Below are 27,698 nucleotides of genomic sequence, written 5' to 3' on the forward strand. Positions count from 1 at the left end.
TGTTAACAAACAAATACATCAGTCAATGATGTAAAACCAAATAAAGTTTGTGCAACTCCTTGCAGTAGAACGACATACAATACAGCTATTTCTGGAACCTTCCTTTACTTGGTCAGGTTAAGGCTTTATCTGACTTCATAGACATTTTTTCTTCATAACATGCATCAATTATTGCTCACTCTCTATAGGAATAAAATGTTAATGGGAACAGTTTGTGTATATGAAATTTTAATTCTGAGTATTTACAGCAACATAGCTGTCAGACTGCTCTAACTACAGTGTACCAAACCAAATTATCACAGAATGGCTTAGACTGGAAGGGATCTTAGAGATCATTTACTCCAACCTCCCTGCCATGGAAAGAACGACAGGTCTTTGGATACACTGGATACTTTTCATCATGTTCAGGTGCACTTCTTGGCTCACACAGGCTTGCTCAGAACTGGATTAATCATCCAGGCAGGTCTCCATTATTGCTTTTATTGCTAGAATCACTACCAAAGTTCCACATTTGAAGAGACAGCATTATTATTTGTTTTTAATTCAAACAGCAAACACACAGAAGACTGCTGGCATTGCAGTTCCCTCACCTAAGACCTTGCTTCTATTTAAAATCTCTTTACTTTCTAAAAGCATCAATTCCCTTCCATCAAGAAGGCAGCACCCAAGACACTTTGTATCACTTATCTGTACATTAGCACAACTATTTTACTGCGTTTCAAACGTCCAGTTACAGTGGTAAAAATAACAATTAGCATACGGAATGAGCAGAAGAGGATTATAGGTACCAAAGGCAAGTTAGTCACAAAAATCTCTGCAAACATATTACAAACAAAGCTAGCAACAACCACTACTGTCATTAGTACTACTTCAAATCCTAATAAAAAAATTGAGCCAGGTAAACACTTACTGCTGCTCCTGTAGAGTAAACTGGAGCAAATGCAATACCAGCATCTGTAGAACCTAGACGCAGTTTGCCTGCTGTTGTAGTTAATAAATCCCGTAAGGTTGAGCCCTGCTCATTGTTCTGGGAGGCAGGAGGGGAGCTTTTACAGTTTTGGGACTCCAAACTATCCTGGTCTTTCTCTTCCTTTGAATGTTTTCCAGAAGGACATTCTTTGTTCTCTAAAACAGAAATAATCATTGGAAGTTTACTCTGTTGCACCATGAAGCAGACATAGGAACAGCACCAGTACCCTGCATTTTATACTGGTGGCAATACACTGTAGCACTACTGCTTTATTCACCTTGGAAACACACCAGAGGATGAATTAGATGCCTCAAAATGCGGTTAAACAGTGTGACCATGAAAAGGCCTTCCTCAGCATCTCAGACATGCAGCTAAGTGAATACTTGTTACAGATGAGAGATGCTGTAGCTGCAAATGCTGACACATTACACATGCATTCCACTGGTGGCTCTTCTGCTACCAGATTCCAATGCCAACAGAAGGCATTGCAGTTAATGCCAACAGAAGGCATTGCAGTTTCAAGATTAAAATGATGAGGGGAAAGAACATGATCTTCTCTGCTGAACAGAGAACCATGTGAATTTTCCCTAATTAATTAAATTAGGTATCACTGGTGCCCCCAGAGTCATGGAGACAATTTCAAATGTGTACCTTTCTTTTCCTCTCTGGCTTTCTGCTCTGCAAGATCAGCTAACCAGTGCAGTGGGGACTGAGATTCAGGTGGTGTTAACTTGCTGTCTGTGCTTACATCACTCCTTGGACTTGTATTACCATTTGTCTCAGACTTCTGAGGAGTATTCTGCTGTTGAGACTCAGGCATGCACAGAGAAATTTTATTACTGTGGTTGAGGACATTCTGCAAAACCTGTAAAGAACAAATACATTTTTAAGTCTTTGCTTTAATACCTTTGAAATTGACAAGCCCAGCATTTAACCATCACATATGCAAATTACAACACAACTGGTACTGTTCAGATACAATGATCCCCAAGAATCAGAACACCTAAAGAAACCATGATGTATACAAACATTTCAGACTCACCTGAGATACACCATTCATTGCAGGGAGCTTGCCAGATTGTGTGCTCTGCTTGCTGGTACACTGACAATGTGACTTAATTTCAAATTTTTCTCTAATGTTGTGCATAGCATCTAAAAGGTCTGTCAAAACTGGAAGACAAGAATGGGAAAAAGCATCAGCAGCTCTCAATCATTTTGTGATCCTCCCTACAACACACGCACTGTGATGCTAAAATGCTGTCTCCAAACCTTTAACATTTTTTTAAACTACAGGAAATATGAAATTTACCACTCAAAAATATTATAAAAGGACTGTCCAGTTTACCTTAAAACTTGTGCAGCAAGTCCTAAGGACTTTAATTAGGTAACTGCATGCTACACTTCTGAATAATCTAACCATCAGTCTGCACTGCCCCTGCATGACACACACTGAGCAAGCCATCATTCATTATTTACTCCTCATTGTTCAATGGGTGCATCCCTGCTTCATTTAATAAACCCAAACTACAGACTGCAGTGAGCTGCGTCTTGACAAAAAAAGAAACCCATGTGATCATGTTATTTGAGGCTGCTTGGTAAGGTGTGCACAGAAGAAAGAGAGTGGGGTTATGCAGACAGCCTTCACGTGCTGTTTCCAGGTGAGTGGTTCACTTCACAATTTAAAATTAAACCCACTATCAGTCTGGAACCTGTTCTGGGGAATATCACAATTTGAATTTATTATGGAATCTAACCAACCTTCATTTCTACCTGAACTAACATGCAACAACCCATAAAGTAATGACTGTCTGTATTTTCACCTTAAAATAACTTGTGAGTTTACGTAACAAGTTTGAGGGCACAGGCAAGATTTCTTTTCCCAGCTTGGCACCAGTGTTGCTGGAGATCACAAGCTAAGTGGTGCTAACAACCACCCCACCAACTGCACTTCCTCACAGAAGTTATTTTGTTGTAAAACTGTGACTTGAGCTGGGTTTAGAATCACTCTTAGTTTTACACTGATCACAAGCTCCTTCGCTGTGTTTTAAGACGCTCAATCAGATGTCCAACTACAACCACAGGTTAAGTTTTTTGGTTTTTTTTCAGGTGGGTGGGACAGAATGCAGTATAAAACAAGCCCCCAGAAGTCTGTTGCCCCACAATGGTCCTTGTCAGAATTATTCTAAAATTTAAGAGCTAAGGTCAGATTCATTAACTATATTCTGGCCACCTTACTCTGCTCAGAACAGTCACAATGAACATCCTGAATTTCTTCACTGCCTGCTCCCAAAACCCCTTCAGCATACTCCTCTTATCATTATCATCATCATCATCTGTCCCCCCTGCTGTTAACTGCCCAGAATCACTTGCCTTCCTACAATGCTTTGACACAGTTCTCAGCTTTTTATATGGAAAATAGGAATTTTCAAGAAACAACTCTGGCTTCTCTACACAATAAGATACATGGAAAAAAAAACCAACTGTGTGTCCTGCTTGTTTGCAGGTGGTCTTACCAGAGCCTGGAATAATCTGTGTTGGCATCAGGTGTTTGTGATCATGAGGCTGCCCCTTCACACACTTCATCCAGGCATACAACTCCTTATCTGCAGAAGAGCATTGGTGATTGTTTTACTTTACTTCCAGCTGTACACAGACAGAGCTAACTAACATTTTTCAGACTTCTACACATACTGTAAGCCTTCTGTCCAGCTCAAAGATCTGCACACAACAGCTAGTTTTCACGACAAGGAAAAGAACAAAGAGTTTTAACAATACTGAAAGCTGAGGTAGCTGCTTGTAACAGACCCTTGCCAATAACCTCAGAGTTTCAAAAGAGGTTCCTTCTACAACATGTAGCCAGGTGCTGATTTGGTGTAAACAGAAATCCTTCACAGCTGTGACTGAGGCAGTGAGACTGCCTTGCAGAATCTTAACAAGGAGAAGAGGTACAACTGGCTGTGATTGTTGCGGGGATTGTATTTAGTACAAGCCATGCTCCAACTGCAAGTGGCTGTCTTTGACCAGTCAGGGCCAAACCAGTCAAAAGGACAAACTTTTAACCACATGCCTCCAATTTGGCCTGCACCAATGTCACTGGTGCCACAAGCAAGGGAGAAGTTCCATCATGGATTTTTGACAGATTAAAGCAACCATAAAACCACAGGTCTGTATGCACTGGTTGAAAATCCTCCGTGGTAGCAGTAAGGGCCCTACTGGTAGGACAGAGAGGCTTCCTATAAAGTTTCAGGAAGATGGTCCCTGATAGGAAAGTAAGCAGTGTAAAAGCAAGACAGAGCAAGAGCTAAAAAACATCTGTCTGCGATTCTAGGGCAGAAATAGGAATGCAACTTCTCTCTCAGTCCCCAGCCTTGAATCATATCCACTGAACTGCTAGTTTTAAGAGCCTTTTCAAATCTTTCTGTTAGTTTGGTCAGCTCTAGTGACATAAACTGAAGGGCACAGCAAAGGGAGCATTTAGCATACAAAAAGCATTATTTTCTTCGGCTATAATAGGCAGGCAACATACCAAATGCTCCTTTCAGAAAAATATTGATTTGTTAGCTAGTTTGTGGAGTTTGTACCTCCTAAAACATTGGAATATAGAACAAATCACAAACAGAAATCAAAACCCAAAATAGCATCTATCTACCTGATCTATTTTATCACTGAAATGCTGTAACACAGCATTCCACTTGATGGTGCCATGAACTGTCTAAAGCCAACAATGGATGTGTATTCATTCATTCATGTAGTAATGAGAGAAGCCATTGATAGTTATCTGAATATGGAGGCCTCTAACTTTCCTGTTCAAGCAAGGGGAATCCAGTGTATTCTCTGTTACATTTAGCAACTGTAAAAACAACTACAAGTTCCAGGAAAATGATGTAATATAAAGTACTATTAAATAGAAATGGGTGGGTGGTTCTGAACTTGGTAAGAGAGTGCCAAGGAGAGATACAGTTCACACAAACCCTACTGCACCATGAGAAATAAAGCCACAGAGAGGGAAGCCTCTGTACTGCTTTTGCTTGTAATTTTGCAATGAATGGTTAGAAGAAAGTACTGTTAGAACACTGAAAAGAAGCCTGCTTCTGTACACTGCTTTTTTAAGCTTTGAGGACATTTTTACTAACATTTTCCTGGCTGGTTAACACATACACTATAAAAAGCCTCTGCCTGCTCCCACTAGAGTAAATAATGCTCGGTGTATAGCTAAAGCCACGTCAGATGGATGCAGACACATGTGTGCACACAGACTTTAAAGCCACTTAGGAGCTCCTCAAGCAGCCCCCAACATTAAAGCATTAACAACTCTTGTCAGTGTTGGAAAACACCAACATTAGTTTCCTTGAAACTTCAAGGCTTTGATGGGAGTCTCTGGGAACATCCTATAACCACAGTGTAGGAGGCCTCCCACTGCAAGCCAAGGACAAAGTGGCCAAGTCTCTCCATCTGTCAAAAATTTGCCATACAACAGTTAAACTCCATTTTATTAGCACTTCACATCTGTGACATGTGCTTTGACAAACGTGGAAATGCTTTTCAAAACAACATTATACTTAAATTGGTTCCTGGGGCAGCATGTTACTGCAGGGCTGTGCCAGGGCACAATGCCTGCCACCCACGGGAAGCTGCTTGCTTTCCAACAAGCAGCCCATAAGCTGAGCACCAATGTCACAGCCAAGGGCTGAGTGACCAGATCGATCTTCAAGTCATTCCTTCTTTAAACTGTTATCAGGCCAGGTCACTCAGAAAGCACAGGTCTGCAAGTCAGTCCTGTTACACTATACTGAATGACATGCATGGTCCAGGAATTAAACTGAGTACACGTGCAGGCTGGTGGAAGCCACCATTAATGCTCATTCTAAATACTATGTGAAGTTATTTTTCCTCCATCTCTTTTCTATAATAAAAAAGTAGGCTTCTGAGCAAGGAGTACATGGTTTGTCATATTAAAAAGGAGGACATCAGAAAGCACTCCTGTCAAGGCACGTCCTGACAGCAGTGTTACCATGGAGCAGGGAGGTGTAATGGAGTGCCAGCCTCACAGATGAAGAAAACGATTTAACCTTGAGGGCCAAAGCACAAGCAATCCAAGACAATCCACAAAAAAGACTGAAAAGTGGACATAAAGACCTAAATAGCCCTCATAGCAGTTGCTTTCTGAAGGACTGGTTCTACAGCTACCAACAAAAAAGGAGAAGAAAAAGATCTAAGAGAAACCAGAACACACAAGCAGCAATTTAAGAGCTCACAAAAAAGCAGTTACACCCGTGGATCAACAGCTCTACAACAAATGAGAATAAACAGCCTATACTATATTCTAGTTCAAAAAGAACTGACCTCTGGAGCTTTTTCTTTCCTTTGCCTTGTAACAATCTAGGCAGACCACAAATCCACATTTTTGGCAGACCCAATGAATGTTAAATAATGTGGCTTCGCATGCATCACACATCTCACGAACTCCCCTCACTGCTCTCTTCCATGCAATTTTGGCTGAAATACAAAATAAGCAGAATAAAAGAACTGAAACTTAAATGCAAAGCATAGAATGAATAGTTTTTATAAATTAAGCATTTGTAATTTTCTCCTCAAATGCCAACCGAGTGTAAGGTGAGGAAAAGTGACCCTTCATAAACAGACCATCCACATATACCCCCTTGGTTTCAGGACACAGCATCCGCATCACTATTATCAATACACTAAAAAGAAATTAAAGCATAAAACCCCCACATCTAAAAGAAACACAGAAAGAATATTCCTGCCTAACATGAGTGGGTTTTAAGTACAAAGATCTTGAATACATACTTTCAACCCCATGCAGTGAATAGAGCTAGGTTTTTCATCTGCCTGCCTATGGGAGACATTTAATCTCAAGGGCAGCCAAACTTATGCTCTTGATGGCTGAAGTCCTTGTCCATAAAGAAGGAACCTGTCCTTAAGACCTGGCTAGTCCTCCTTGTACTCCCTGGTATTAGTGGGATCACCAGCTCATTTCCAGCCTGTGCCTATCTGCTGTGGGCCAGAAGGTCAGATCAGCTGTGGCTCTGGTGGGGAGGAGGTGTTAGCACACGCTTTGTGGGGTCCACATTGTCTCATAATTCTTTGTTTGAGGAGACACATCAGAAACATGTCATCTGTTGGCAGCAATCACTATCTGGCTCACTGTGGACCTTGGCTTGGAGCTGGCTGCTCTGGCTGGGGAGCTGGAGGCCAAACTGCAAACTGAGGCTGCTCCAATCCCAACAGCAGCCTGGTCTCAGCTCTGGCCCAGCTCAACCATCAGCATAGGGAGCGAGAACAGACTGGCCCTGTGAGCAAGGCTCCTGCTCTTTCCCAACAAACTCTATTACAAAAAGCCTAGGAAAATACAGCATGACAGTCAAGGGAAGTCGGCTACTCTAAAGGACTAAACAGGGTCATGACAAATGCCAACACCCAAGTGAAAATGCACAAGAGCATTTGAGATTTGCTTACCATCTTTCTTCACCCAGGACATGGCTGTTTTCTCGGATGTTACTAGCTGACAAAATTTATCACCTATGATATCTAGAATGTATTTAGATGTTTCTAGGTCCAGTTCATCATCTTCATAGTTTTCATGTGTCCATAAACTCAGTGCTTCATCATCATACTGATCAGGAGAGGAGAAACCATCTATCCTAACCACTCCATTCTTACTAAAAGATAACCTAAAAATGAAAACAGACAGCAATTATATTCCAAGATTGAGAGTTTAGTTGCTCATGTGCCTTACAACAAGTTTTCTTTACCTTCTTTAGCATCCTGCCACATTTTTTGATTAAAAACCAAATCCTACTCTCACAAATGGTTCTTCAAATGACTAGTAAGAATGTACCAAAACTAAAACTTCTCAGGCACTCTTTGCATTTGCTCTTCTCATCATTCTCTTTCTCTAACATTTTTTACTGCTTTAGAATTGCAGGCAGGAAAATTACCTTCCCCACTCACAAAAGCTTAGTTCCACGTATCCCTCACCTTTAAATTTTGGAATGTCTGTGATAGCACTCACTCAGACTCACATTTTAGAGATTTTTCTATCCTACTGGTCTCAGACCCAGAAAACAGGAATTTGAACACTATAGTCAAGACTAAGCAGAACAAATCACTAATACAAGATAATGTTTTTCTATCCGCTTATTTTTGACCTTTAAAACCTCTAAAAGCTTTCCTGTTATCCCACCCAATAACATCCCACTAGCTCTGACTATATATAGCCTATTTTTAAGCAGTAACAATTAATTATTCCATCTTGCATAATACAAGATAATTCATTATGCATACGTGACTACTATAATAGTTAAGGATTTTCTTACAGCAGTGCCAGTAAAGCAGTCCTGAACTCAAAACTAAGTACCAAAAATGGTATTTAGACATATATATCACAGAATCATGTGTTTAATGGACAAGAAGAAATAGTCTATTTGCAGATACAACTACCAACGGCAGTGCAAACTTCATTTACAATTCATGCCCTACTATCTAAACACAATGAAAAATAATTAAACTGTTGCACAATTTACCACAGTATGTTCAAAATACTTGAATTTTAAAATTTCCTAACTGTGTTGTAAAGTGTTGGCAAAGCTCTGAGGGAAGGGATGCCATCCAGAAAGATCTTGACAGGCTTGAGAAGCGGGCCAGTGCCAACTGGATGAGGTTCAACAAGTCAAAGTGCAAGGTCCTGCATCTGGTTTGGGCCAACCCCAGGCACAAATCCAGGTTGGGTGGAGAGTGAATCAAGAGTAGCTCTGAACTGAACAACTTGGGAGTTGTTGACTGATAGAAGCTCATCATCAGCCAGCCAGCAACCTGCTCATGCAGCCCAGCAGGCAGCCGCGTGCTGGGCTGCATCAAGAGGAGCAGCAGGTCAAGAGAGGTGATTCTGCCCCTTTACTATGCTCTTGTGAGATCCCATCTCAAATAATGCACCCAGTTCTGGTGTCTCCATTGTGACAAAGACACGAGCTGTTGATACAAGCCCATAGGAGGGCCACAATGATGATGTAAGGGCTGGAACACCTCTGCTTATGAGCATAGGCTGAGGGAGCTGGGTTTGTTCAGTCTAGAGAAGACAAAACTCCAAGGGGCACCATACAGCTGCCTTCCAATATGTGAATCCTGCAGGAAGGCTGCGAAGGGACTTTTCATGAGGGTGTCTAGTAAATAGAACAAGGGGGTCTGAAGCTGAGAGAGAGTAGGTTGAGAGTAGGTTTAGTCTGACACCGTCACATTAGGAACTAAATATTCTTACGCAGAAGGTGTTCAGAGTCCAGCCTTGAAATGATTCCTGTAGGACTATCAAGCTTTGTAACTAAAGCTTTGCAATACAAAATTAAATCTGATCTGGGAAATGATTTCCTGTCCAAGCCAAGTCAGATACACACTGACAACACAGCCCACATGCTAATTAAAGCTGTTCTGGTTCTGACTTGCTGGCTGTGCTGCCTGCACCACGTACACTGCACCACATTCTGGGAAATTCTCTTACAAGCTTTCCCTGTGAAAAAGGAGTCACAACGCCTCTGTCCTCAGAAAAATCCCAGCAAACCCTAAGCATCATTCCCACCATAGACCAACATAAGAACAATCATGATTAAGTGCAATTCGGGGGTTGTACAACTTGTCCAGCATAACTGAGGCTTGCCTTTTGATAATCCCACTTCAAATGTCATAGACACCTGTGTAATGGTGATGTGCCCCATTTTCTGCTTGCCTTAGGTACATTGGGCAGCTGTTCTGATGTCTTTGCTATAAAGCTTTAAATGGCAATGAAGTCAATTCAGAAAAGTAGTAAGAAATACAAATGTAAATAGGGAAATTAGACAGTGTCTTTTATCAGGCAGACTGACTGAGCCAGAAAAATCAGACAAGTTTTCAAGCCTGCAAGTCCTTTTTTTAATTACTATTTCTGAAAGTTAAACCATCACATTGTCAAGAAAATGGCTCTACTTACCGTCGGAAGTAGTAAAATCTACAAAATACTGGTGAGTGAGTTGGTTCTTCTCCTTTCTTACTTCTTATTAACCTACATTCTCTGCATTTTTGCAAATTTGGTCCTATTTCAGAGCAAGAATCATCCTGCAAAAAGGACTCTCCCGTTTGCTTCAGCTTCTTGACTTTGCGCCAGTCTTTTAACACTGAGCGAGGTATACCAGCTGCAGAAGTAAGGGGAGTGTCAGGTGAGGCACAGCCAGCATGCACATTTGTTACCTGAAGAACATCTGTAATTATTACATCTGTTTGTCCACCTGTCAGCACTAACGTTTGAAAAGAATAGTTATTGGTCAAACTGCCATAGGCAGAAGCACAGCTAAGTACCTGTTGAGCTACCCGGAATACAATGGACACTGTTTTCTCTTATATTAGGTGTACCATTCAAATATTCCACAAAAATCATCTTCAGAATCTCATTCTTACCAAACAAGCAGAGAAAGAAATGTTTGACCTGTTTCAGGTGAAGAGGTACACAAAAATGAAACCATTTAATGAGTAAAGCAGAGCTTAAAAAAATAGACTGTACTCCTTCCACATGTATTTTTTGCTGAGAGTTATAATATTATGGGGAGAGCAGCTCTATTGATATTAACTCATCTGAGCTTCATGTGAAATATGTGGCATAAGGAAGATCAGAATCAATTTACTCTCTGTCAAGTTTATTGGCTTTGTAAGGCTAAGCAGCACAATTCCAGTTTTGATATGGAAGCAAATGTGACAGTGAGTAACACAGGGAGCAAATCTATTGAATAAGATCTGCAATTTTCACATACACATTTTGAAACTGAACCCTGTTGTTATTTAACCAGTCTTCCACTTTAATGACTTGAAGTGGCACCAGTTTTATCTGCAGACAGTCAGTAGTATCTGTTGTTTCATCTACCACTACTCTTGTAAACAGGGATCTGATGTAGGATGATAGAGAGGTCAGGGTACTAACTTTGGACTTGGTACTTGGGTTCAGATCTGTATTTTGTCAGCTATGAGTTGCGTAAAATTTGCGAGTGACAGACTGCCTGTGTCTCAGTTCATGGCCTACAAAAGGCACTCCCAGCTCATCTGAGGAGCACAACGGTAACTGGATCAAAACTCAAGGGCCAAAGTACAGCCTTGTTAGTCAGAAACATTTTTCTGTTTGAGCGTGTCCAGAGAAGGGCGATGAGGCTGGTGAGAGGCCTTGAGCACAGCCCTACAAGGAGAGGCTGAGGGAGCTGGGATTGTTTAGCCTGGAGAAGAGGAGGCTCAGGGGTGACCTTATTCTTGTCTACAACTACCTGAGGGGTGGTTGTGGCCAGGGGGAGGTTGCTCTCTTCTCTCAGGTGGCCAGCACCAGAACGAGAGGACACAGCCTCAGGCTGTGCCAGGGGAAATTTAGGCTTGAGGTGAGGAGAAAGTTCTTCACTGAGAGAGTCATTGGACACTGGAATGGGCTGCCCGGGGAGGTGGTGGAGTCGCCGTCCCTGAGGCTGTTCAAGGCAGGATTGGACGTGGCACTTGGTGCCATGGTCTGGCCTTGAGCTCTGTGGTAAAGGGTTGGACTTGATGATCTATGAGGTCTCTTCCAACCTTGTTGATACTGTGATACTGTAACCAGAGATCTGGAATCTCATCTGGCAGCTACTAGGCATCAAGCTCTGTGGGCAGCAACCTGGAAGATCCCTGGTGCTTGCAGACTGTAAAACACCTTGCTTTGCAGGAGGGAGCCTGGCAGCTTGGAGCTCTGAGCACTCTGGCTAGCACACAGGCTCCCTGGAGCTTTCTGAAACATCAGGGCAAAGCAGTTTTCAGAATTGTCACTGAGTGCTGTGCTGAAGAAGTTATCTTCAGCCACCTATGATGACCCCAGGCAGCTGTGCCACGGGGATCTGTTCCTGAAAGCTCCTCAAGGTCAGTTAGGTTTTTGGTTAAGTCTTTGTGGCACAGCCTTTTCCTAAAAAAGTCTCTGACCAGCTCTCTCTCAGAAATCGTAGCCAAGCTCATGAAACAAGTTTCACAAGGTACTTTTATATTCAGGTACTGAGAAGCTGAAGCAAAAAGCCACTGCCTTCCTTCAACTTAAGACAACCAATTCTTCTAAAACAAACCCATCAGAACACTTCTGCAACAATACAAAGGTCATAAAGATGTAACGCATAGATATTTATAGTTTACTTCAAAAAGTGAAACAGAAAAAAGCCTTGATAGGCATCTTCTTGATCTTTCCCTTAGTGAGGGGAAAGAAAAAAAAGTATTACTACTATCATTGGACCCAAGCCAGAATACCTCAGACAGACTGCAACATTTCCAGCACCCAGTGCAACGCAGGGATCAAGTACCCTCAGCTACCAGGAAAGTAATTTTATACACTAGGCATGAAGAGCCAGAGAATGCAATTACAGGGAGCACTACTCAATTTCTTACTACCTGTACTTAAAAATTCTTGCAAAAAGTTATTGAAGACTAGACTTTCTCATACTCAACCAAAACAAAGACAAAGGAATAGCCCTTGAAGAAGAATAAATTGCAACTAAAAAAATAAGTTGTGTTCTTAAGTAAAACCAGTTTCTCCTTCCAGATAAATCTCATTGTAATCTGCTACATGCTACAGTATGACATTTAAATTGAAATTTGTATTCCCCTAGATTTCTTTATTCCTTCAACAAGAGGAGTATTAACACCATGTAATACACATGCTAGCTAGGAGTGTGAAATGACTCTCCCTCAAACCTTTCCTTAAATTAACCAAATCATATAAAGTATCATCAGACTCTCAAGGAACTGCCTCTGGCTTCCTGATCAAAGGATGAATTAAGGTTCAACAATAGAGAATCTCCTCCTCTAGTAGTACTCCAAAAATAAAAGCATTATATCTTTTAAAATAACAAAAATATATCTCTCTCTCTCTCAGTACAACTGGCACACCTATATATACACCAGTCTGATGAATTCTGATGTACAGAATAAACCAGTTTGTCTGCCCCTTATTTTTAGGTCAAGAACCAGTTTGTTAACATATATATACAAAATGCTGCATTTCTTAAACCAGGATATTTAAAATAGCCTCAAGGCAAATAAATATGGAACTAGTCATGTACACCAACACGCTTTTTTACCCTTTCCCAGCTATCGTGCATGACTCCATTAACACTGCTAGACTCTCTCATGCAAATCAAATGGATACTCACTGCTGTTACTGCTGCTCTGTAGCTTCAGCTTGCTTTTTTCTTTTGCACTCCTGCTAAGAACACCATTGGGTTTTACTTCTTCCTCTGCATCACCCTTTTTTTTCTGCAAATCATTTTGTTTCTTTTTGTAAGTTGGCTTAGGCTGCCGCTTAGTCCTTTGCTCTGACTTGCTCTCACTTTCATCAGAGTCTCCACTTTCAGAGCCAGACTCGTAAGTTCGTTTCGCTTTTCTCCGTGGGTGCTTATCTTCTTTCACAAACTTATCTGCCAAGATTTTACTATCTATGTTATTTTGCAAATCGTTTGATGTAGAAGCTATTAAATTGACAGTACATGGTTTAATAATTTCTGAAACACTGTTTCCTGAATTCTCTTTTTTATTAGTGTTTTTATCTTCCTCTGAATGTCTTGTCAGCCAAGCCTTTTTCAGTTTAGTGTGGTAGTTTGGCTGACTTGCCTGGGAAGTTTGCCCACTGCCTACAGGGTTTGCTTTGTTTGCTGTATTACAGCCGACAGCACTGTCTAGGGGGAGAGAGGTTGAAAATGTCTGATTTTTCACAGAGTTGCACTCGGCCTCACTACTGTTACTACTTTTAAACTGAGCTGCAGCCAATGCTGCCTTGTGCTTTTTCAAATGGACAAAGTCAGTGGACGTGGAAAGCCCCGTGCTAGGCTGAGCAGCACTGCCTGCCTTGCCAGCAGCGGGTGTAACCAGAGCTGGAGTGCTGACCTTGCACTCCTGGGCCTGTGCCACCACCTGACCCGCGGCTCTCGAGGCAGTGCTCTCTAACGGTGTGCAGGCCAACACTGTGCTCGACAAGGAGTAAGTCACTTCTGAACTGCCCCAGCTAGACACACTGGTAGTTGTTGCTGCCGACGTAGTGACATCGGTTTTGGTACTGCAGATCATAGTCGTGGTAGGGGTGGCAGCATGAGGAACGCTGCCTTGCAAGACAGCTGGAAATTTCTTCTCATATTGTGTGCGAGCACTGTCTGAGTTCATATTTGGCAGGATGACTCTTCCAGTCTCCCTAGTTTCCGCTGTTTTCAGGCAATCTGCTTGATTTGTCACAGCTGAAGATCTCTCACTAAGTCGATCCTTGGGAGCAGACTGCATCACTGATGCGCTCTCGTATTTCGTGCTAGGAGGACGCACAATAACAGATGCTGTAGCGGACTGTGACTTTCCGCTCATTCTCTCAGCGTGCCAATCTGCTTTTTCATTACTTGGGGCGTTACTGGACTTCCACATTTCTGATACATTCTGTTCAGAGGAGCCCTTGTAAACAGCCTGAGCTTCCTTAGGCTCAGGTACCAATGTTGGTGGTTTCTGCAGCTCCTGTATTTTGCCACCACCAGCATTAACAGGTTGAACAGGGGTTAGAGTTGGAGGTGAAAGGCTGCTGTAACTGCTTTCCTTCTTCTCCAGGTTCTGGTGCACAGGGGGGTGAAACACAGGGGCTCTATGCAAGGCAGGCATACTCCGGAGTGTATTTGAAGATGAGATTGACAACTGAGTAGGGCTCCTGCTATCACTTCTGAAGGAATTTACAGAATGAGACTGCACTGACTGCGAAAGCTGCTCAGATATCTTGCCCACAGAGCCTTCACTCTCTGGTTGGTGCTTAATTAAAGGTGGAGGCTTTGAAAGAGAAGAAATGTAAGAGGGGAGAGACTGGGCACTAGCTGCTGTTGAAGGACAGTTGGCTTGCTTATCAACATACGTACTTGAAGCTTCCTTTGAGGGGTATGACCTCGGCGGTTCATTTACTACACTGTTAGACAAAGTAGTGAAATAGTTACTCTGTGGCAAACTTTGTGGAACTGAATGCTTCATTTTATACAGTTCTGACACAGAGCGCTCAGCATCTTTGTCATATTTTACTGAATGGCTTTTGGGACTTGAAGATAAGGATGTTACCCTGGAATAGTTCTCTCTCTCTCCCTCCAGTGCCTTTATTTTAGCTGTAAAAGGAGCAACTTCAATACTTTCTTGGAGTATCCGTCTGTGTTCTTCTTTGTACTTGCTCAGTCGCTCCCCAGTCTCCTGTGGTGGCCTTGGCAGCTGGTTCAACATCGGATCTACAAAATGTCTGTGCATATGGCTCTCCTTCGCTGTCTGTGTTCTGCCTTGCTCTAGCTCAGTCTTTACTTGGGCAGTTGAAACAGAACGTAAAGGCTCAATAAACGTTTTCCTCTCCAGTTCTCTGAAAAAGTTGAAGCAGACACAGGTTAGTCTGAATGTAGCACAAGGTGCTAATTGGAAGATTTTTCCTCCCGTGCTCTGAACAAAGTTATCTATTAACACAAAATAAACTTTTGGTTTATTTAACAGAAAATTAGTTACAATTTTCTCAAGTCTTCCGATGAGTCAGGAAGTCAAGCACCATTCTAAGTCAAGAAGGCAGAGTCTGTTTTACAGCACACTGATAAACTTTTCTCTATCATTCATGTTTACAGATGAAGTGAAAACAAGCTGGAAGACATCAGCTGCTGAAATGTCTGTTCACAGAGTAAAGCAGAAAACTTACTCTTTATGATGCTCTACGATGCTTTTGGACAATGGTGGACTGGAATGCGTGGTCAGTTTGAGAGGTCGAAGGGGATCTGCACTGGATGGTCTCACAGGAATGTGACTCAATAAACCAAGGCTGTCAGCTGAGGTCACTGGGGTAGGCTGGTGCAACCATGGGCTGGGAGTATTCTGTTAACACCAACCAAATTAAAAAGTCAAATCAGATTTCAAAATAACCATCAGACCACAGGAATTAACTGTATCAAGTCATACCACCGAGGAGAGTGAAGTAATGCATCAAACCATTCACAGTAAATAAAATTTAACATTTCCGGTCACTTTTTTGATCAATGAGAATATCTCATTGTGCTTCTGGACTTGTGGCATACAAAACAGTTCAAACATTTCAAAAGCATTTTTAGAATCATTTAATTTTCAAATACCCAGCATGCATAGTTAATCCTAGAACAGCATCTCAGGATGACCAACATTAGCAAACTTGTGCAGGTCTGACACCACTTAACTTTAGTCTAAACAGACCATGAGACCTTCAATCAACTGCAAAAAGTATTTTTTTCCAAAGGACAAATACAGTTTAATATTTAAAAATAAATAAAAATCAATCATCTTTGGCTTTATAACACATCTCAAAATAAGAGACAGAGGTAGTGCTTTCCTGGATAGTTCCTCTCTTCCCTCCAACCAAATGATTAGAGTATGCTCTGCTTTATTTTGCCAGGCACTTCTATTTGGCATAATTTCAGCATCAGCACACTATTAAAGCCACAAATGTACATGCCAGCCATACTCTGCAGCATGGCAAACACCAGTAGGCAGAGCTTTGTGCTTTCTACCCAAATACTCAAAAGGTGGGCAATATCAAACCCCCTTGTTTACAGGCACCAGGATGCTCAAGTATTCAGTTAAAAAAAGTAAGTTTCTACTTTAATATTTTCTCTGACAAGCGTATAACAACTGCAGAAAGCAACTCTCCACCTCACTTCCCTTTCCCCTCTTCTCTGAGGCACCTGCTTATAAGAAACAGGCATAGAAGAGCAGAATGGCAGGGCACCCTGTTGAAGTGGTGCTCAAGTGCTAGCAGCAAGCCAAGAAGGGACTGGGACAACAGTAAGCAGAGGTCTCATGTGCACCCCAAAGCCTCTCAAGTGTTGCTCCATCCCTAACTCTGGCACTGCCCAGAACTTCTTCCCCTCCTCTACTCATCACATTCATTTCCTCCTCTCTAGTCTAGATGATTCCCATATGACAACTGCTGCAGCAGAAGAGGAGACAAGAGCTTTCATAACACATGCACGCAGCACACATTTGCAGGTGCTACAACTTTGAAGTTCTGATTTCTCTACTTTTGAATATTTAAAGCAGCCACTTAGGTTTCCACTAATAGTTTTAGTGCACACATTTCCTAGGCCTGGAGTTCCCACACTGTGGTGTGTTCCCACGAATATCCTGTAAGCTGTATTAAAGTATTATGCAAAAAAGGCCCATCACCTTCTCCCTAGACAAGCTGGGGAACATCTGCTCGAGCACCAAGCCTGTCCTGAATAGCTCAGCAACTCCCACCTGCAGCCATCTACATAGCTGCTACAGCCACCTGTGGACAGCTGGAAAACGTGGGCTTGGGAGCATGCTTCCTTCAGCACACAGACATGGCTCAGCCCTGATCTGAGGGTGGCAGCTGCTGCTGTTAGAGTTGAGACTCAGATCCCTTTCTGCGATCCTGGCACCCATGCAAACCGATGCTGGAAACGCCCGCTCTGGGTTTCTAAGATGTATTTTTTAAAGGCCTTCAGTGTGGGAGCCAGAAGACAAGTCACCACAAGACAATTGCCACATATCAACATAATTAAAAAGCTATGCGGCTCGGTATGCAGAGTTGCATAGTTCAGGCAGCCAAAGTGAAAACAAGAGCCTATCATAAGGTCTTTAAAATGGACTTCAGGATGAGGTGGAGCAGGCAGCAACATGAAAAGATAAATCCACCTATACTTTTCTCTTAGGCTTTTCTGCTCTGCTGAACTTGACTTTATCACATTTTAGATCAAACTAACTTCATACTACAAGGCTAACTCAAACTGACTGCTTGGGAAAGACTTAGCCACAATGGTTTGGGCTATTCTCAAGAATGAGGCTGAGGAAGAATAGCTTTCCCCATGATGAAAAAGAAAAAAATCTTTATAGCCATTCAGGAACTCCAAGCTTTGACGCAAAGGCTTACAATTTGGCAGAGGGACCACTGTCAGCGACATGCCTTTTGTGGGCCCTGTGAAAATCTGCCCAAATTAGGCCAAGTTGTAAGCCTCTAAAAAAATCAGTATGCACATGCTCAGTGGAGCTTTGATTGAAGCTGGCAGTAATGAACTCCAAAGTTTCGGCACTACACATGCTACATATTACATCACGTCTCTAAGGTGCCTGCAATGAGGGTGCCATACGCTAAGCGTGCAGGAGCAGAGAAAACCTCCCCTGTAACAGCAAGGTCTGCCTGCCAAACGTCACCGCTGCCACACTGGGTGCTAGGCTAAAAAACATCAACCAATTCTTCCGAGCCTTTAGTAGTTGCACTCTACACACAGACAGAAGAATGGCCTTGACTTGAATACAGAGAAGCGGAAAGTAGATGGGAAGGCAGGGCAAGGATGTGTGCCAACAGAAGAGAAGGGGAGAAGATACGCCAAGATAGCGTACACTGATACAGGCGAAAAGACAGGAGAAACGAGCGTACAGTGCATTATAAATGCCGGAGTACTTTTCTTTCTGGATTTAGTACTTCCTACTGGATACTCCTTCCATCTCAGCCCTTGTCCATTATTTAGCAAGAACATATAAAATTCCACTATGCAGATGACTGTTCTACCTCTCCTTACACAACACTTCTCACAGTTTGAGGTGGCAAATATTTGCCCCATGGACCTGAGATCCTAAACCAGCTGGTTGACCTCACTTGGTCATGAACTAAAACACACACATTTTTGTTTAAAACACAGGAAATCAAGGTCTGGAAAAACTCCCTACTCAAGTCCACTCTGAGACAGTGGTTACTGCTGGATTTCCACTTCTAGCTCTCTGTTTACTCAAAAAACCCACCATCCACCACCATTTTTTCAGTGTGGCACAAACTACCAAATCTGTACCTAGAAAATCGCTGTTGGGAGACACTAGCCCCAGTTAAACATGTCATTATAAAGTGAGCTCAACTTACCCTTCTCAAGGAAGCCTCAGTGTTAACAGGAGTTTCTGGGTGGACCCATTTGGAGGAGGGCAGACCAAGTCCTGAGTAAGCATGTGTTCCATTTGGATACTGCCAAATAATTGGATAAAGCCCTAGCTGATTATAGGAAGCAGAAGGATGAGCTTGTCCAAGAAGATGTGGAGACTGGTGTTGTAACATCTGTTGCTGTTGCTGGTGTGCTAATGCCAAATGGCTTAAGCTGCTAGCATGAGCAGTCTCTAGTCGCGGGTGGCCACCCAGCAAGGAGGCAGCAGGCACTCCAGGTAACACTGCGGGAAGTAGATGAGGGTGATGAACAGAATGGTGAGATGCGCTACTAAGGGGGTGAGTGTTAATAGCGGACAAGGGCGCCTGAGCTGAAGACCCAGCTAGCAGATGGGATGAACCAGTTAATGCAGGATGATGAGCGTTTGGATTTAAACAGGTTCGGTGGGATGAGGAATGCAGAGGATAATTATGCTGATGCAAATAAGGTGAAATGTGATTAGTTCCTGTTTCTTGTCCAATCAGAGTGGGGTCCCTGTACACTGTGAAATGTTCATTCTTGTCAATGATAAGAGGACTTTTAGTAGCTTCTAGCGCACTAACTCTAGCTGGAACTGGATGAAAACTAGACCTAGGCAAATCATGATCAGTTTTATTGGCTGACCTTGTTAATCCAGTAGCATGGCTGTTTTGGGAACTAACCTTAGACTTCACAGTATCAGAAGATTGGGTGAATTTAGGCTTAACATCAGGTGACTTTGTTTTAGGATGATCAACTGAAGTACTAGGTTTTGACTTCCCAGAATCAGGGACTGGACTTTGCTTATGCAGTTTACTCTCTTCTGCTAGAGAAGCTACATTTAACGAAGACATAAAGGAGCCATACTGCAACTTTTCTTTCTCAGGATTTAAGTGTTCATTTACTGACAATGTTTTTACAAGCCCAGGTTGTATCAAATCCGTTTTGTTAGCAACGCTGCTAACCCAGCTTTGATCAGCTTCCTGTTTTCTTGCTTCAACAAAATTTGCATTAGCAAACTGCTGTTTTAAATCACTACTGTGAGATTCTATTTTCTGAACCGTTTGCAAACCAAGGGTACTTGCAGCAGCATTATCCTGGCTCTCTTTTTCAGAGTTGTTTTCATTAGTAATGTCAACAACACATTTCGGAGTAGGAGGTCTGGGTACAAACTGCTCATTCTTTACTTCTGCAGAATGATGTTTTTGTGCACTGCACTCCTGAACATGTGGATCCTTGGCACTCTGTTCGTAAGGTGTTGGCTGCTCTGCTGCATGGAGAGAAGATTTTTCCTGCTGATCTAAGATGGATGACTTCAGTCTTTCTGTCTCCTCGTGATTTTTATCCTCCTGTATTTCATCCCACGGAGACTGTCTATCTGTTAGTGTCTGTTCTACTCCCTCAGTAGTTTGGGATTTTCCTTCTTCTCCATTTATCTTTGAAGTGTTCTTGCTTTTTAACTCATTTTCTGAATTCTGCTCTGAGGATGAATCTGTTAATCTTTTATTTGAAATTTCTGAGTCACTGCTCTCAGAGTAATCTGAGATATTGTCTGTCCGCAGCCTCTTCATATTTAGTTTTTTTTCATCCTCTTCAGGTTTTCTTCTTTTGCTAACAAAGTTTTTAGTTTTGTTTTTGGGGGTTTCTGCAAAAAAGAAAAACATGCCCATCACATTTTAAGTCTAATATGGTTTCAAGAGGCTCTCCCACCCTTTCCTGTAATGGCTTTTACCTCCTCGACCTATATAATCATATCTTTCTTCTTTCATCTTCTCTTCATCAGGCATGCTGCTATCAGAGCCTTTCCTCTTATTTAGGCGAGTATTCTTTTGTTGCTGGTGAGAATTCTGTTTTGGTGCTGCAGTTTGGGAATTCATTGCTGGTCTGGGACTATTTGCTTGTGCACGTGTATAATGACCCTAAAAATAACATTGTGATTAATGGACTTAAATGCAATTTTAACTAGTAACTTGTAACATTTCTTTCTAGCATTAGCAGTATACAAAAATACTTAGGTAAAAAGATAAATGTAGCTACGTGGACTGTGTTGCTGTTCTGGTTGGAACGAGACCGTCGGCGTGAAGTGATACCAATATTTTCACCTTTCAACAAAGAGTGAACAACATCATCTAGAAAGGTCATCTGAACCATAGAAGGATCAACATTCTGAGGTTCTAACACCTGGTTTAATAAAAACAAAGAAAAAAAAAACAACAGATATTCAGACACCGCTCAGTCTGTGTTTTCTGTATCAGAGTCCATCAGTCTATTTTGTGTGCTAAAGACTAATCAGAGAAAAGCCTGCTGAATCTTGACAAGCACAACTGACATATGACTTTCAACAAAGGCTGGGAATAGAATAAAATCTAAGCAAATGTCTTCACATATCACTAAAAAAAGCTTCCTTCTAAAATTCTGTGCCCAGCAGATGGAGGGAGCTTTTCCTTCCCCTTTACTCTGCCCTAGTGAGGCCCCACCTAGAATACTGCATCCGGTTTTGGGCTCCCCAGTTCAAGAGGGACAGAGATGAGTCCAACAGAGAGCTACAAGGATGATTAAGGGACTGGAGCATGTGCCTTATGAGGAAGGCTGAGAGTCCTGAGGCTTTTTAGTCTGGATAGGAGAAGACTGAGAGGGGATCGAATAAATGTGTATAAATATTTGAAGGCTGGGTATCACGAAGGAAATGACAGTCTCTTTGCACATCTTCTGATAGGACAAGGGGCAATGGATGTAAACTACAGCACAGGAAGTTCCACCTCAACCTGAGGATGAACTTCATTACTGTAAGGGTCAACGAGCACTGGAACAGGCTCCCCAGAGAGTTTGTGGAGTCTCCTTCTCTGGAAAACTTTCAAGACTCATCTGGATGAATTATTGTGTGATCTGTGATAGATTATATGGTCCTGCTCAGGCAGGGGGGGCTGGACCCAAAGATCTCCAGAGGTCCCTTCCAACCCCTAACTTCCTACGACCCTGTTATTTTTTTTTCTTTAAAAGTACTCCACCATCACTTCCTTCTCTCCATATAGCGACCAGCCAATTTGAAATGTAAAGACACTGAGCTTTTAAAGATTACTCAATGAAGTAGCCATCACAACACAGAAAGCCTATAAAACTTATTCAATACACTATAAAATACACTACAGAAGCCCATTACAACATTGCTTCCAAGAGAAGCAAAACTGCTGAACGCAAAGAACCAAAACAACTGGAGATGAGAACTCAAAAGACTGTCAAAATATTCCTAGTGGGGGATATTTCAGAAAGAAGGAAGTGCTAAGTAGATCTTTAACGTCACAAAACAAAGAAAAAAAAACTATTATTTGGGCACAATTAATTAGAGCAATTTAAGGGAAAGAATGAGCATTATAATAGTATTATTTTTTTATTTTTATCCATGATTTTGCCAGTCATTTCAAAGCAGACAGGTCATTTGCTATGGTAACACTCAATCATTATTCTGGTCCCCTGAAATCACATAATCATAGAATGGCTTAGGTTGGAAAGGACCTTAGAGACGATAATCTGCTCCAACTTCCCCACCATGAGGCAGGGATGCCTCTCAACTAGACTCAGCTGCTCAAGGCCTCATCCTTCACACCTTCAACACCCCCAGCAAGGACGCATCCACAGCCTTCCTGGGCAGCGTGTTCCAGTCTTGCCACCTTTGTACTGAAGAATTCTTCCTCAGATCCACTCTAAACCTACTCTCCATCAGCTTCATATCATTCCCCCTTGTCCTATTGCTAGGTATCCTTAGGAAAAGTCTCTCTCCAGCCTTCCTGTAGGACCCCTTCACATATTAAAAAGCAACTCTAAGGTCCCCCTGTAGTCTTTTCTTCTCTAGGGTGAACCCCAGCTCCTTCAGCCCATCCTCACAGCAGAGGTGTTCCAGCCCTTGGATCATCTTTGTGGCCCTTCTCTGGACTCACTCAAACAGCTTTGCATCCTTTTTATGAAATATCATTTTATTGCCACTACAAATACCAGAATGAATTATTTCTGTAACATCAACTCTAGAAATACAATTACAGCACACCACATGTAAATGTACACTAGGTTGCAGGGAATGCTTAATTCAATATACTGCAATTACTTGGAAGAAGTAATCCCTACTGTGGTGCTAAAAGGTTTTGGTGTTGAGAAAAGAGCAGACAGGGAAGACCAGTTCTAAAAGCTAGGTGGCTTCCCTTCACAGGCTTCAGTAGTCAAATATTGACAGAAGAAAAGCCCAACTGTAGGGACTGGTATTAATCATCTCATTGCACAAAGGTTCAGCTGCAGGACAGTTTTAAGCACTTGCCCAACACAGTCAGGCTGTACTTGAAGCGCATTAGGTAAGACTTGCCCTGCTGCAACACAGTAACTCAGTGTATTTCAGAGTACCATAACACATGCTCTACAATTCCCAATGTGTGGCTCATGTGAAACTTGTTTTCATATCAAACTCACCTGGTCATTCATAACAACCATAGTGCGGGTGAAGAGATCATGATGGGTGATGATACCAGTGAACCACTGGGTGGCAGAATCCTGTCTGTACACTCTCACCCTGTAACCATTTAAGGAGTACGGACCTTTACCAGGGGAAAAAATGAAAAAGCCATTCAGGAATTCAGAGTAAAAACAAGTATAATCGGGTTTTCCTGGGGTTTTAAGTTTCAGAGTAAGCATACACTGTGCATGGCATGGAGAGCAAACTACAAGCAGTCCTGGCACTGCGCTGCCTGTGCATTTTTTTTTGGGGGGGGGAAGACATTTTGGATTGCACATGCTACTTTTAAGTATGCTCTAAGCTCAACTTTGCTAACATTTTCAATATACAGTTTTCTTATCTAATGAAATCTTTCTGCAACCATGACGACAAATGATGAGAGAATTCCTGCCTACACACAGTGACCACAGCAAACTAATCCAAAAGGCTAGCAAGTGGCAGCAGCAGGTTACACAGAAGCTATTTAACAGGCTAGTCACATGTCCAGATGCTTTGCTGGCAAAAAGATTTACATCTTGGTGGTTGGGCTCTGCATCTGCCAAGTCTTTCCCATAAGTAACCACTGTTTCTCTCCATTACAGCAGTCAGAAAGGCAGCTGAGCAATCCTGTTCCTGCTATGGCCACACAGAACACTCAACAAACCACACACTATGTAGATTTTATAAAATCTTATGCCTTTTCAGATACATCCCCAGCAAAGAAAGCCTGCACACTGTCCCTTTGTAAAGGTCAACTTAATTCACTTCCATAAGCCCATGAGAGTGGTGAAATAGTGTGTTACAGTATTTATTTCATAGGTTCAAGACTCAACATTTGAGATTCAGCATTTTTCTTCATGGTCAGTGTCTCCCTTGATCATCAGGACCCTATATTTCACTGCACTCAAGTGTCTGTAAAGGATTCTGCCCATATGAGAAAGCAATGCTGCAACAGAGTTCCGTTCCAATAGTCTGTGAGCTTTGCTACTTCCTCAACCAGGTCCCAAGAACAGAAGCAGAACTAGTAGTGACAACCTACAAAAGGACTTACTTACATGATTTATGAGTACTTAGTTGCTCAATCACAGAGGCAAAGCCAGAATTCCCCTGTCTCCTAAAGATCATTTTTTCCAGCCCCTGCCCAGCACATTAAGCAAGCTCAAACATCTGCAGCAAACAGGCCACTAAACTCATAGGTTAGCTTTCTCTAGTAAAATATCCATGTTCACACAACTGGGTCCATTATACTCTCTGTACGAGAAGGTGTGTGATCACAAGGACATTTGAGAGATCAAGAGAAGTGCAAAAGCAGTAATAGAGATTTAAAAGTGGTCTCAGTTTAATTCTGGAACCTTAGCAAGGCCTTTTGAACACCTTTTGCAGATGATTATGTAGGTACTAAATCAGCTGGGAAAGAAACACCATGCAATGGTACCTTCTTTCACATCATTCACTGCAACTGAAGCATCAATACCCGCTGAACCCTCTGAGCTACCAGCATCAACTCATCCTCAGAACACATTTCCAGCTGCACAGTCAAGGGTCAGAAGTGCACCAGCACAGGCACTACCAATCATAGATACATATGGGCAGAAAAAGAGGAAGAATCTACAAGCTTACATTCTTAGTCCCAGACCAGATGGGGTTCCCGCAGGGACACGTTTCCTGATGGCTTCTCTCCAACTCTTACTCCATATGCCCCTGTAAAACGCCTCCAGCTCAGCTCCCACACTTCTGTCTGTCTGACCCAACTGCATTCTCAGTGTCTCAAACTTAATGGCTGTCTCAAAGCACTGTCTTGCTCAGTCTCAGTAGTATTTTGCCTGCGTCTTTGCGCCAATCTCTCTTGTCCTAGCTTCTCCTCTCTTGCATTCTACTGTTAACTGCATGATGATTTTCCACCTCTTGCATAACTGGAACTAGTCTTTTGCCTCTACTCAGCTTCTTGTCTCTTTTCAGCATTTACAATTCCAGCCCTCTGGCTTCCAAGTCCTTTCTCAGTCTTCTCAGCTTACAAAAGCTCCATCCTTCCTTCTCCAACAGCTTCCAGCTTCTCTCGTACTTTTTCTTGCTCACCAAGTGACAGCTTCTTTCCTCTCATACTCCTTGTTCTAATCTGCAGCTGCTCTTCAACCCAGTTGTTATCCTATCTATTTTTAAAAGAGAGACTTTATCTACCTTTATAAACAGTGAGGGTGTTTTCCTATGTGCTGCTGGGGTTGTCAGGAAGAACAAATATTAAACTACCATCATGCGACACAGGACAGCTCAGCTCAAGCCTAGCCACAAGCAGCCATTACAGGAAAAGTCTGGCTTTGTCTCCAGTCCCTGGCTGAATCACACTCAGCTACACGTTGTTGGAACAGCCTGTGCAGTACTATCAGGAAATATTTTCAAGGCTGAAACACACTCAGTGTTTCAACAGGATTATTAAACATACATAGCTTCAGAGATTGTAGTGATAATAAATCTAATAGAAAGAAAAAAATGCAGAGATTTGAACTGTTGAAAAAAAATCAAGACACTTCACTATGTTCTTTGAGCTGCTTTTATTTGTCCAAAAAGCTTTCAAGCTGACTAAGTTTGGGAGGAGTTTGTTTTTAAAATTAAGGAATAAACTTCTTTGCTGCCAAACCAACAATCTCTACTGCAAAGCATGTTGCTGTGACAGCCACCCAAAGAAAAGGTTGCAAGGGCCAATTTTTTTTTCCCTTTAGTCTCATTCTTGTAAACAATTAGACAGGTTTGGCCTAGAATTCCACCTACTCCAACTGAAGGGTTTCTTTTCAAATATTTGGAACCTGATATTAATGCTTAAACCCTCCTCTTTCTTCAGATAAACCAGATTTTAACTGCGATAGTCAAAACAGAAAATACTAAGACACAAGATGAAGGTTTCAGCACCACAGACAACAAAGAAAAGGCTGGATTCTAAAGATGCTGCAGAGGGTGAAGAGAAAGTGGTTACAAACCTTAATAGAAGTGTCTAGACAAGGCTGAACTAAAAATATTCCTTAAATTGAGGGGAACAGGAAAATTGTAATAATGGAGAAGGTGAAGAAAACCAGAGAAGGGAGGAGAAAAGAAGGATAAGAAGAGTACATTGCAGCAGCTAGCACTGCTGGAAGACTGTCTGTGAGCCATAGAAAGGTCTGTGCCAAATGCAAAGTCCAGTGCCCAAGAGCAGACTATGCCCTAGGAGAATGTGACACCAGTCTCTGCAGGGCTGAGGCAGTGGCACAGCAAAGGCCCTGGCAGTGGATAGTTTGCCACTGTCCAAGAAAGCACCTCTCTCCTCAGGTGACACTGCATCACAGCAGTGGAACTGCAGCTTCTCCTTGGAAGGGAGAGCAAGCCTACAAGGACATTTGGGTTAGAGATTCATCTCATCACCTAAAATACTCCTAATGTGTGCACTTCTAAGCTTTCACATTATCTGTTTGAGAAGTTAGATAAAGCTACAAATACAGGTCCTGAAATGATGGGATGTAAAAATTAATTGTATGGCTGATAGTCTGGTAGTTTAATTTAGATGACTATTTCAGTGCTGTTGGGGCTTCGCTCAAGTATTGATTCTATACCAGTGTGCACAGAGATTTTGGAATTAATTGTCTTATTATTGTTACTCTAATGAAATAGAATAAGCATGCTCAATTTTAGTTTTCTTTTCATAGAGCCCTAATTTGATTTCACATCACCTCTCAATCCAGTTTTGGCTGTAAATTTCATCAATAAGCTATTAACTCATATTGGGTCTGGGGACAGGAAGATCAAATCTAAAATAACTAACACTGACACATAACTTACTACATTGCTTTTTCCAGCCTCCTTTCTCTATGAGGCTCATAAGAATAATCACACCTAGTCAAATCAGGAACTCCACTGAAGGAAAAGACGACACTTTTACTCTAAACTCAGTATTACACTTAATATATGCCTTTGGTCTTCTAATCTTAATTTTATCAAAGAACCCAGACAGCATGCAAGCCTCAGCACCATCCTTAAATGCCAGATTATTTATGCTCCACTCCCAATACTAATTTACAAAATGACTGCCTACGCATTACTGTTTTGAAATTGCTTTACTGCTTGCATGGGATTTTAATCCAGATCCACAGAGGTTAGTTTCTGTCTACCATTGCTAGGAGTGCGTCTGTAGAGCTGCTTATCAGTTCTGCAGAAAGTTGACAACTGCACTGAATATTATCAGCAAAGTTGAGTCAAAACCAATTTATTCTAATTCATGGTAGTTTTCACATAACTTTTATCTACAGTGTGAAAACAATGCCTGCATTTGCTG

General features: G+C 42.0%; 1 protein-coding gene across 6 annotated transcripts in view; it reads right to left on the reverse strand.

The window, feature by feature from the left end:
• The window catches only part of JMJD1C (jumonji domain containing 1C), a 178,726-nt gene that overhangs the window by 12,747 nt on the left and 138,281 nt on the right, over positions 1-27,698 (reverse strand). For 4 of the 6 annotated variants that reach the window (XM_064145197.1, XM_064145196.1, XM_064145198.1 and 1 more), the window contains 13 exons: positions 23,377-23,501; positions 20,959-21,102; positions 20,654-20,840; positions 18,888-20,566; positions 15,684-15,856; positions 13,153-15,359; positions 9,948-10,149; positions 7,448-7,662; positions 6,314-6,466; positions 3,484-3,573; positions 2,013-2,140; positions 1,622-1,835; positions 911-1,125 (listed from right to left, as the gene is read on the reverse strand). In XM_064145197.1, the coding sequence (XP_064001267.1) occupies positions 911-1,125; positions 1,622-1,835; positions 2,013-2,140; positions 3,484-3,573; positions 6,314-6,466; positions 7,448-7,662; positions 9,948-10,149; positions 13,153-15,359; positions 15,684-15,856; positions 18,888-20,566; positions 20,654-20,840; positions 20,959-21,102; positions 23,377-23,501 (5,732 nt within the window). Of the gene's footprint in view, positions 1-910; positions 1,126-1,621; positions 1,836-2,012; positions 2,141-3,483; positions 3,574-6,313; positions 6,467-7,447; positions 7,663-9,947; positions 10,150-13,152; positions 15,360-15,683; positions 15,857-18,887; positions 20,567-20,653; positions 20,841-20,958; positions 21,103-23,376; positions 23,502-27,698 lie in introns of those variants that run through there. The other 2 variants (XM_064145200.1, XM_064145201.1) reach the window with 2 other exon arrangements.

The sequence above is a fragment of the Pogoniulus pusillus genome, chromosome 6 (assembly GCF_015220805.1).
Source record: "Pogoniulus pusillus isolate bPogPus1 chromosome 6, bPogPus1.pri, whole genome shotgun sequence".
NCBI lineage: Eukaryota > Metazoa > Chordata > Aves > Piciformes > Lybiidae > Pogoniulus > Pogoniulus pusillus.